The sequence below is a fragment of the Neopelma chrysocephalum genome, unplaced genomic scaffold, assembly GCF_003984885.1.
Source record: "Neopelma chrysocephalum unplaced genomic scaffold, ASM398488v2 Primary Assembly neopelma1_77, whole genome shotgun sequence".
Taxonomy (NCBI): domain Eukaryota; kingdom Metazoa; phylum Chordata; class Aves; order Passeriformes; family Pipridae; genus Neopelma; species Neopelma chrysocephalum.
This window is the reverse complement of record NW_020897738.1, coordinates 3,088,725-3,101,093: the sequence shown is the minus strand read 5'-3', so window position 1 is coordinate 3,101,093 and position 12,369 is coordinate 3,088,725. Positions and strand designations below refer to the sequence as shown.

General features: G+C 41.7%; 1 protein-coding gene across 6 annotated transcripts in view; it reads right to left on the bottom strand.

The window, feature by feature from the left end:
• KDM2B (lysine demethylase 2B) overlaps positions 1–12,369 on the bottom strand; it is a 117,343-nt gene that overhangs the window by 93,885 nt on the left and 11,089 nt on the right. For all 6 annotated transcript variants that reach the window (XM_027689272.1, XM_027689267.1, XM_027689271.1 and 3 more), the window contains one exon: positions 6,671–6,717. In XM_027689272.1, coding sequence (XP_027545073.1) covers positions 6,671–6,717 — 47 coding nt within the window. The remainder of the gene's footprint in view (positions 1–6,670; positions 6,718–12,369) is intronic.

Below are 12,369 nucleotides of genomic sequence, written 5' to 3'. Positions count from 1 at the left end.
CCTTGAAACAAATGGAGCGTTGCTCTATAGAAAAAGCAACACTGGGTCCCTATTCAGCAGAAATGATGGAAAGTATTCTGAGCTGCAGTGTGTGGCTGCTTTGTCCTTCTTTTGTATCTACATGGCTAATTTTCTTTCACAGGACGGAGAACTGTACATTGATTAAGACAAAATTTCCCCTACTTGCCCACAGACCACACTACGAGCCTCTCGACTTGCTTTGTAGTTGGATGTGAATTCAACCATGATACAATTTTCAGAACAGATCAATTTGAGAGGGGCAGCAAACACGCAGGAGGAATGAACCAAAAAAATCGCTAGAAAGCAGCTACTCAGGGACACTTCTCTGCTTTGCTTTCAGAGTTTTTGAGTAGCTACTAACAAAAAGCTGAACATTTGCACAGCCAGCTCGGGGACCATTGTGCTGGCACACCAGAAGAAATGTATGCTAATGTAAAAGGAGTGTTTTACACGGTCTGTGCCCTCCCTCCTGCCTTTAACCATCTGACCTGCAGACACCACCACCACGATCTTCTCTTCCTTGGAGACACCACTTATGATTCTTGATTCAGTACTGAATGAAATTTATACATCTGTATATATGTATTCATCTATAAATGTGTGTACAGTTTTTAACAGATATATAAAACACATTTTATAAACCCAGACTGATCATTACCTACAATATTTGCATCTCTTTCCATCCCCCTTTCAATATCACCTACTTCCAGAAGCATGGTTTAGGGTGGTTCTTGCATTTCTGTGGAGTACCTGGCACATTTAGTCTCATTTTAGCTGGAGTTCCTGGGCACAACAGCAGTGTATGTATTTAGCAGAACAAAGATGGCTGGATGAAAGATGCAGAGCCCCACACAGCTTAATGGCTGTTAGGTACCCTTGATGGGCAGTAATCCTTTCTGTCCCAAGTGAATTTAAATTATTTACATCAGCCTTACATTAACCAGGCAGGGAACTTGTTCCTCCCCACTGCAGTCCCTGCACAGAAGAGGCCACAGCTCACCACATTCACTACATCATTTACACTTTACAGGAAAACTAAAAAACTGAGACTCCCCAAATCCTGTCTGTAGCACCTGGGCAGATAATTCCTCCTTTCAGCCTGGTTTCCATATGGGAAAAGAAGGTCACACTGTTTACTGTGCACCGTTACACGGTGGAATTGCCGCTGCTCCTGGAATGAGCAAAATGTTGTGATACCAAACTTCACAAAGCTTCCTAAGGGCTCTCCCCTGTGAAAAAACCTGAACAGCCAGGGGAGCACTCCTCTGCAGCTCTGATTTCATCCACTGCTGTTAGAGGAAGTTCAGTTGTTCACTTCAGTGCACTATGATGAAGTCCTTAATCACTTATTCACTTAGTGAATAAAGCATGGGCAGATGTGTAAGAGCACACACAGCATCTCCTCCAGAACTTGTCAGCAGCACGAGGGAAGGCTGACCTGCACTTGCAGGGCCAACCCCCACTATTTATAGGACTTCTCCCTTGAAAATGTCTGGGATTTAATGATGTAATTTATTCTATTATCTTTCTCCACTGACACCATGATTATAAACTCATGGTTGAGGCACAGACCTTCACACGTATTTCTTTAAACACTCAATTTGCAACTGAAATTTCTGGCTCAGCTCCTGTTCTTTTGGTTTTCCTAACAAGAAGGCAAACTCCAGGAATAATCAGGTATCTCCTCAGCTATTCCCACCGAAGAAAGCAACAGGATATGTAGAGCCTGGGTTTTCCTTTCACCCTTTGTCTTGGAGATCAAAGCCTGCTGCCAGGTCTTTAAAGATTTGACAGAATCACAGAAATCAAATATTGAAATGATCTATCGGGTCCCATCTTGTGCATCCTCTTCTTGGGCCAGATGAAGATTGCTCTCTGCAACAGTTACTGGAACTTGGTTGTGTTTGCTTTTTATTTCCATAACTCAATGCACACATTTTAGCACAATTAAAAGCTTTGCTGCTTTCAACTTTACTTGAATTCTTTGTACAAGAAACACCAAAGCCTTCCAACAGAGTCTGTGAACACAGCAACTAAATGAAGGGAACCAATCATTTCCTACCCATGTAAGCATCATGGCCCAGTCCAGTCTGCAGCATCAGATTATAATGGCAAATTCCATGACAGATGATACATTCCTCACTGCTCCTACACTTATTTTTTGAATTCTATAAATAAACCCTTAGTGAGTTGGTTAAATAAAATCAGTCTGTGAGTTGATGTCAGTTGTTAGACCACCCCATGAATAGTCTAAGTCCTGTACTTGCACTGTTCCCACTGATACAATGCCTGGCTGGGCACGGTGAATTCCATAGGACAATGCTGCTGATCCTACAGAAGTGACCGCCGTGGTCACAACTTTAACCTCTTCAGCCCAGGGATCACAATAACCCAAAGTCTCTTTTCTTTCTTACAATCCTCAGCATGTTTGAAATCTCCCCTTTTGCCACTCGCTGGGGTTGCAAGCTCCACTGTGGGGAGGTACAACAAATACCTACCCTGGCACACAAAGCTACACCAGCCCAGAGAGGGAGGAGGTGATGCACATCACAGACCAGCAGCACCACTTCGATTTGTTTAGTGGTTTATTTAGTTTATTTGGGTATGAGTGCAAAAACTGGTCAATAGCCATAGACTGGCAGCCCGTTGCAAGCAAATTGAAGAGAGGTCAGCTAAAAATTAAAAATAAAAGCAAATACATCCAAACTGGCCATTACTGTTTAGAGAAAGACACTGTGCTTGTGCAGGGACTGCACTGGGCAAACTGTGACAACCCAGGGAGACAAAGGCAAGCAGACCAGTCACAGGCACTGCAGATGCCACAAAAAGCAGATGTGCTTCTAAATTCAATCAGTGCCGACCCAAGCAAACTACTAAAAAAAACCCCAATAAAAAAAGTAATCAAAGAAAGAGAAAGGAGCTCAGACTGTCAGACTGAGGCACACATCCATGTGTGTTCCCTCTCTCTCTCCTTTACGTGGTTCACAGCTCCCCAAACTATTCAATGTAGTACTACTGCTATGTCTTCAGATTGTGTGATGTCCATGAAGGATAATATAAAGACAAAAATCAAACAAATGACAAAATGGAAGCTTTGGCTTTCTGACATCAAAGACTGAAGCAAATGATTGCATTTGGTCCTTGAATTCAGGTGTGGCAAAGGCTGGAGATGATGCACAGGGACCATGGGAGCCCTGGCTGTCAGCAGCCTGCTGAGCAAAGCAGTCACTTTTCTCCTTGCTCAGCCCTGGGCAAGTTACTTCACTTGTTCTGCAGAGCAATGGGCACAAAACATTCATACAGGTACGACACCCCTGCAGAAATAACACATACCAAACTTTTACTGCAGATGTGGCAGATGTTTAAGGACACTTTAAGAGGGCCAATGACCCTCAATCAAATTTTAAATCAGCTTATGAAGAGATGACAGTGACATTCTGCCCTTCAGAGCTGGCAGTCAAATCTACCTTACACAAGGAAATGAGAAAGCTTAAGAGTTATTAAATTACAACAGAGTTTTACTTCTTTCAAGAGTTGTCTCAAGTTCCTAAGCAGGCCAGGAATTCCTCTCCACTTCTCCATTTGTATTCTTGGCTCACAGCCATTTCAGAGATCAGACAATTTCCAACTGCTGAAATGAATCCATCGTCTCAGGTTTTAAAGAGCATCCAGGATATTGTTCATGTGGAGGTGGAGTCTGGTTATAACCATTATCCCAACTGTGCAGCTTAAAGGGATTGGTCTAAAGCTGCTGTAGGGAAGAGTGTTTCATACACACATGGGTGCACAGTCAGGCACACTGAGGTGCAATCAGAAACAGGAGGTCATGAACATCACCCACTAAATTACAGCTGGTAGCTGCATTTTTTAAACAAGGAAAACAAAAAAATTCCATAAAGCAATGGCAATGTTTCTTTGGTAGTCTGACAAAACACTAAAAAAAGGACACCTAAGCTCAACACAAACAACGATCAAAAAACTCATCTCTTTTTTTGCTCCTTATTATTGCCACAGACCTGAGTTTTCAAAGGGAGATTTAAAAGCTTGTTGTTACTTCCCTGTGACTTACAGGTACTCCACTCTGGAGGTGGTACAACAGTCACCTTAGAAATAGAAAGTAAGATTTCAGAGACCAAAGGCTCAGTAACTTCCCATGGAATTTATGTGCTTTGGAAAAACCCAGCATCACGTCTTTAAAGTGTTCTGTAACTAATGTGTTTCCCCTGATTCAGAGGAGAAAAGAGAACAAATGATAGGCTTAAATAGCACCAGCACACTACAATGATGAGCACTTAAAAACCCAACAAGTTTACAGAGAACACAACATTTTTCAAGCCATGTTCTCTCTCTGTTGACTCCCACGCACAATCAGATGCAGAGTTATGATCATTCCATTTAACATTCCCAAACATCCTTCCCCTCCCAGGTTCAGCAAGGGATTGAATAAGTTTTGAAAATACCACACATCAGAAACACAAACCTGGATGTTCAGGATATCAGAGAGGTCTGCTAAAAAGATGCAGGGATGATGACATATTAACATCTCCAGTGAGAGGAGATATTAATAAATCAAGACCTTTCATCTGCTTTATTTGAGCATTAGACTGTGAGTGTAACAGATGTGTTAACCTAAAAGTAGAAAAAAATTATCAGCAATGATATGCAATAGAAAAATTGCTCACTGGTGTTTCCTGAGGTCATTAGTAGATAATTTAGAAACCTGGCCTGGAGACAGGAACTGCCCCCATGTGCTCTCAGTGTCAGTGGGGCTGTTCCATCCAGCACAAATTCCACAGCCACAAAAACAATTTGCCATAAAACCTGTGATTCTTCAGTAGAACTTACAGCCCATTTCCAAAATATTTTAGGTCTTTTGAATCAAATTTTCCACCTATGGTGCCAAAAGTCATCAACTGTATTACAAAAAGAGCAGGTGACAATGTTCCTGACCACATTATGGGCTCAGTACAATGACTCCAAAGGGAGTTTGCCCAAACATGATAAAAAAAGACCCATGATGTGGTATCTGGCCAAGAGCACATCCAGGGATTGCAGGTCCAGCTGTGAGGAACTGCACACTTTTACATTAAACTTAATCTCCAGGTTAATTACAAATGTTATTTCTGCTCCATTGTTTCATAAAGGTGATTTTATTTATAAATATCCTCCTGCTTTGCTTACCATGTACACAGGAATCTCCACCCCCTAATACTTCAAAGGACATCAATCTTGAGGAAATGCAACTCCCACACTTTGACTGTTATACAGGAAAAACAGTGTTGTTATGCAACACTACGCTGTTCCAAAACATCTCAACGTCAGACCCTCAGCTTCAGCTTCAGAGACAGAAATGGAGTTTATCAGCCATGGAACAAATTCACAGAAAACTGCAAACAGGTCCAGGTGATTACAAGGTTTCTGCACGAGGCTCCTCTGCAGCAAAGAGAGAGATTCTGTACCTACAAATGTCACAGGCAGGTATTTAGGAAATCCATAACATTTAGGACTTCAAATACTCAGACTGACCAAGAGAAATGTTACCAAATATCACTTCCAACATCACTTCCCTAACATTTTCTGTCAGAGATTTGGGGCTTTTTTCCTGAATTTATAAATGGTCATAAATTAAACAACATTGCTGAGTTCTGTTTGTGAAGGAAGGTTATCAGAGATAACCCCTTCTCTCACTGATAACCTCAAGTGAGCAGAAATGAGGCACGAGTTCCTCTGCTTTGTTTTTCTTAGCTACATCTTTTCCAGACTTGGTGTTCCTATTGATCATTAAACTCAAAGAATAATTACTCTAAAAATTGGTCTTTCAGAATGCAGCATTTGAGCTAATTTAAAAGATCAATTCCTGCCACAATACAAGTAAATAAACCCAGTAAATTCTAACTAGCAGGAATGCAGTTGAAAGTCTTCATGGAGGACTGCAGCCAACACAACCAACACCCAGCTTGTTCCATGGAGAGCAGGATCACTATTCAGTAAAAATTTCAGATAACAATAAATAACACACCCATCTGCAATAAAAGCAGATTTCAAAGAAACACACAGTATAATCTCCTACTCAAAATGTAGCTTTTCTTAGAGTTAAAAAACATTTACTTTGCAAAGATTGCTAGGAAACATTTGATGATGACAGTCACCACTTCTCTGGTTTGTGTCTTATCAAAAGCCAGGCAGTTTGCAAGGCTTTGTGCTCAGCCTCTCTTCACAACCTTCCCTCAAAGCACTGACCTGGCCTGACACTGATAAATACTGTGGGGAGAGCACAGGCAAGAGGTGATACAGCTCCAATCACACCTTTCACAAACAGATGCTCTACAACAGATTAAAAAAAAAAAATAGGAACTCGATCAATAGAGCTGCTGCTTTCCAGGATCACAAAAGTGTGTGCAGAACACCTGTTAAGGGCAAAAGCATTCTCTCCCTTCCAAATGGCCAATTATCCAGCATGAGATCCGAGTCCGGTCAGCACAACTACTAATTAGGGTTCTCCCAGCCTTTTTAATTTACAAATTGCCTCTCCATTGCCTTCTCCCAGATTCTGAGAGTTACCACAAATGTCTACAAACACAACTGGACAAGTATTTCAAAGCAATTCTGTTCTGTATAGAGCTAATCCAGTGCATTCAAAATAACTTACCCACTAATAGCTTCACATCTCTGACAGTGAAATCCGGGTCAGGCATTCTGTAATTAGCAAAGAAAGCAACGTTAAATACTGTCAAGATAAGTATGGGTACACTTTGGTTACCATAATAAAAGAGAAATAAATGTATAGTGCTCTTTGTCCCTAGTGCAGGAGGTGGAATCAAGCAAGGCCTCTCTGAAGTGTGGACAGTGCAAGTTCTAAAGACACACATGACATCTTTGCCTTGGCAAGTGTACAACAGTTTCTCTATTCACAATGGAAGAAAAGGTGTCTTTTCGAGCACTTCTCATCAGCACTAGAGTGGGAGGGAAGGGAAGGGGTTGGGGGTGATTTCAATAAAATCCTAGACCTTTGTAGCTTGTTCTAAGCAACTCCTGGGGGTTTGCAACTGGTGGTGCCTCCTGTGTATTCCCCAAGGTGAACATTATCACACTTGCCAAACTGAGGGACAGAGCAGTAAAACAATCTGTTCAAAGTCACACCATCACAGGTTGGATTCATTGCTTGGAAATAAAATATAAAAAAATTATTAATTAAAGCCTCTTTGTTTTACTGACTAATCCAACCTCCTTGTCTGGCAGAGGACAACCTGGCTGTTATTTGGTGGGTTGGGAAATTGTTCAATTCAATTTGGGCTAATTCAGAGCTAAATTAAATGGTAGCATAATTGGTTCTGGGATGTTGATGCATTTATAGGATCACTCCTAACACAGGCAATGTTTTAGGGTTTAATGTAATTAGACAGTAGCCTGGTACAGCAAGTGAGCAAGTTCTGTGTGTAAAGGAGAGAGTAAAATTCTGCAGCACATAGACTGGATAGAAAAAGAAAACAAAAACAGTGGTGGGTTTTTAAAGCTGATTGACTTCATCTTACTGACAATATTTCACATTTCACATTGCACAAAAGCTGACTAAGGAATTGGAATGAAAAACAGCCCAGTGGGACCTGCCAGCTCAGTGCTCTGCCCCTCTTGTACCGCCCCAGGTTGAAGATAAACAACTTGTTTCTGGACTTCTGACATGATTTACTTAGAAATCAGAATGATCCAGCCCATGGGCAAACGTTCAGAGCAGTAGTTTTTACTATTAAGAAAACACTAATAGGCAAAGTTAAAAAATGCATTTGTTGTCATGCACGTATCTTGAGAACTACTTGCCAAATTCTGCTTGTCCACTTTCTTTTACCCTTATCACCTTTCTCTGGTGAGATGCAGAGGCTGGACAATATCTTTTGTTAGTTCTCTGCCAACCCTCACATCTTTGCATTTAGCTGTGAGGGCCCCACAGCTTTGGAATTCACTCCCTCTCCGGAATGAAACAGCCTGAATCTACTGACCTTCAGGGTTCACTCAGAGCTCATCTTTTTTTTCCAAGCACTAGAAAGTCAGAAGTAGGGGAAGGAGGAACTATTTGTGGTCAACAAGAACATGCCAGGTTTGTCTGCAAATGCACAGCTTGCCTGTATTTGGTGTCAGAAATGTAGAACAATTAGATGGGCAATGTTTTCACATTTCTATAAATCAAAATAAAAATCAACCACCAAGATAGAGAACAATCCTAACCCAGATGGATACAAGCAATTCCAGCCTTTTTAAGAGCTGCAGCAGCAGCTGACAATAAACATTACTCAGACTGGAAGAATACAACCCTCTCTGGCAATGGAACTGCATGTTTAGCTCTTTGGAGAGTACACCTGGCAAATCCTTGGGGTTTTTTCCCTGCAATCTCAGGTTGTGTGACACAATAAAGAAGGAGAACACAGAGAGAATAATTTCAGGCTTGAAAACAGCAGGTTTCAAGTACAAGAACCCATTTTGTAGTTGGGTTGCCTTGGGAGGTCCGGCTTTAATTCCAACCCATTCTGCTGCCTTAGGTGACTGTACTTCTTCAGCTCCAGCCCCACCACACAACTCCTATACAACCCTATACACTCACTCTTATACAATCAGGGTTGGTCTGCCACAGCACTGGGATGGCAAAAAAACCCAATATTGTTTTCTTGGATGTCACCAGTCCTATACCACTCACTCAGTGTTGGTTGGTTTGTTTTTCTGCATATAAACCCAGAACAGCAACAATGCAAAACAGCCCAGAAGTATTATTTTCGTTGCTCTCATGCAATTTTCAGACAATGCATCCTGGGTGAAACCTCTACGAATGCTTCTGAAGATTTCAAATATCATAAAAAATAAGTGAATAATGGTATAGTGGGGTGACTTAACTCCAAACTATGACTGACTACATTTGAGGTTTTCAGCAGTCTGTAATACACAAGTCATGTCGCCTGTTGCCTTAAACTGAAAAGAAATGCAAACACCTCAGTGTGCACTGGGTGCCTTTCAGTAAACTTTAAAGATGTGCTAGAGAATCTATTCAAAAGCTAATGAGGAGGAGCTCTGGCCAGCACAGGTATGTGATTAACCACATTACAATGCAAGATGACCATTGCCCAGATAAGAGACAACATCTCTCCAAACAGCATTCCCTCTCCCAGTTACAATCCTGGAAACAGTCAAACAGCCCTCCAAGAAAAACAGCTTCCATTCTGCTGAGGGATCACAGGTGGGCTTTTCTGCTCCCAGCCATAGGAGCAGCAGCTCATGATGGTCAGAGACACAGAGGAAAGCAATTTTCAAAGTTTCATTTTAATGATTTTTCCTCATTCCTCTCATTCCTTGCCATTTCAGAGTACCTCCAAGCACAGTAACCAAACTGTTCAGCTCTGTGTTGTGCATCTGCCAGGCACAGGCATGCAAGCTGACTGCTTAGCAGCAAGCACAAGTGGAAGCATGTATCAGCAGTTATTCAAAAAATCACCTTACATCATATATTTTGTAGACCACTGTATCTCAAAAGTCATCCTACACATAGTCTACTATATCATGATGCACAGAGCCTGCTCAGGACAAGAGACAGTGGTGCCAGAGACGACCCAGAGACTGAAGGTTCCCCCCATTTTGGATCAGTTAGGCAGCTGCCAATCCTATTTCCATCTTGCTGGAGTACAGTGCACACAGCATTTTGGTATCTACACATCCCCAAACCTCATGCATTGCACGCCAGCAACTTTTGATAGATAAACATAAGAAGTGGAAATGTAAATAAAATTAAATCACGTTATCTGCAGAGTGCCAAATAGGAAAGTTTGCTCATGCATTTCACTTCTGTCATTTAAAATACACATAAACTGTGTTTCCAGCCTTCTCTCACTGTACTGGCACTTATGCCCAAGTGTATGCAATTCCTTTATGACATCATTTCAAATTAATAAGTCATGCTCATTTAAATAAAAAATACAGGAATGTTGAGTGTCCTATAAGAGATTACTGATCTACAAATTCTAGTACATAATCCCCCAAAGCAGTCAGTATTCAGTGATTCAGCAGAGAATGGAAATGTAAAAACAATTCACCCAACTAACTGTGAAATGGAGAATTCAACTGATTCCATGCAAAACCCATCCAAAACTCACATATCAGATAACTTGTTCTTACTTTTCTCAGCACACTAATTCAGCAAAAATATCCTCAAAAGAAAAAAAAAGCTCTTCTCTGACCATGAATTCCATCTAGAGAAAGAAATTGCACATGGTGTGTGTGTGGATGGTTCACAAAAGGGAGAAAGGGAAACAGCCTTAGGAAGGAGGAGAGATGTCAGGATGGTATTAGAGTTATTAAGTGATATCAGCAGTTGGTGTGGATCTGAAAAGCTGGCTGGTCAAGCCTGGCTGCTGAGACTATTTTAAACTCATCACAGCAAACTGGAACACATATTTTTCCTTCACTGTCCAAAGTGTGGGGGTGTGATAGAGCAGCAGGTTTAAGTGACTCCAAAACTCTCACAGGTAAGTGACTCCAAAACTCTTCCACCTCTTCCCAATCCAGGTCAGAACTCAGAAGATGCAGTACCCCAACTGCCAGAGCTGCACAACTCCAACTGAAGACAAAGGCATGCAGCACTCAGTCCTGCTACTTCTTCACTTCCAATACATGTTCCAAAACTGCTGGTAATTTGGCTGCTTTGATAATGCTGACAAAGCAAGGCACCTGATTTTCAAAGGTCTCTTTGAGGTGTAGTTACCTGTCTTGAAGACAAACAAGCCAACACATGACACAAAATCCAGGTTCCTCTTTACATGATCCTGTTCCTTGAGGAGTCTCTGAACCCCTGGACCAAGAGAGACCAAAGAGCCCTCTCCACAGGCAGTATTCCACCAGGAGTCTCCAGTGAAAGCACACGGCCAACCCAAAGTGGAGGGAAGTGCCAAGTGGCAGCTCTCCCGATTTTGGGCACAGGACCAACAAGGAAGCCAACGATGATGTGTGAGCTGAGATTTGAGTGTTGAAATGTCTCATTGAAATCGCCTCATTATAGAATCCTGAACCATGAGCATCAAGAAGAAAGGGATGTGACATCCAGTGGTCAGGACACAGAGAAACAAGGCATCTTTGGGAAGGATCTTGTGCAGCACCCACAACACGTCAGGCAGCCTGAGGTCTGGAGGCATCACCATGGGTACAGGTGGCCATAGGAAGCACTGACACAGGCTGGGATACTGGTTTTCCATCCCGGATAAAGCCCGTCCATTTGCAGCTGTGGATCTGAAGCCCAGGATGTTTGTGCCTGGGATGAGCTCTCACCTCCACACTTCTCCCCTGCTGGAGCACAAGCTGAACTGGTACCATTGGCACAGCAGGAGCTGAAACATCTCCCCAGTTTCCTTCTTGAACTGTGAGGAATTTCACATGAACTTCCTCACACACACAGGAGGAGGATGTGGCTGCTGGGAAGGTGCAGTAACATCTCTGGCTCCTGATTTCTTCAGGAAGAATTCTTCGAGATTTTATGACTTGCCCTTTAGGAGCAGCAGTTTAAAACCAATGCATACACAGAGAGCCCTCTAAGCACCTCTTGTTCAGAGTTCAACATATAAAACTACTTTACTTTGTCATCAGAGCCATCACAGCAGCTCCTGTTTGCTCTGATAGTAAAGGGACACGTGGTTGTCAAAGACTCCAAACACTGTTTCTTCTCTTTCTCTCTTTAAATTATATTGGGGTGGCTTGATTCTTTTTAATTAGTAATTGGGACCCCTCAGTCCCCTAAACTCTGAGGTGTTCCAGCTGAAACTGAGCAAAGTAATGATGCTTTCAAAAAACTATTTTTCTCTTTTTCAGCTATAATCAGTTACACAGTCCTAATTTCCAGAAGTATCAAGAAACATTTATCTAAACTATGGATTATGTGGCTGATCAAGTTTATCCTTTTAATATTTCTCTCTTAGACACTGTCACTTTCACAAACAAACTTGCAGGATTCTCTTATTAAAATACCGAATCCTTTATAACTGGATATTAACAAAATGCAACCGCAAAAAGACTCCAGTAATCCCACATTTAACCAGACATTATTAAATATTTACAAAGCTGAAACATTCTGAAGAGCCATGATAATAATGGAAAATGGCAGGCATCATTAGACATTCCACCTGTAATGCAGAGAACAGTTGAGAGGTCAAAAATTGAAGGGAGTTTGTTCTGTCATTACAGCATGGATTGGGTGCAGAAACCTTTGGATTATATTCCTAACTTTCATTGCTGACTTATTTTTGATTGTGCAGTACCACACTGGATGCACTTAACTTTTATAGACCTCATTATCTGCTTGTTTATAAGCGGAAAATAATCATT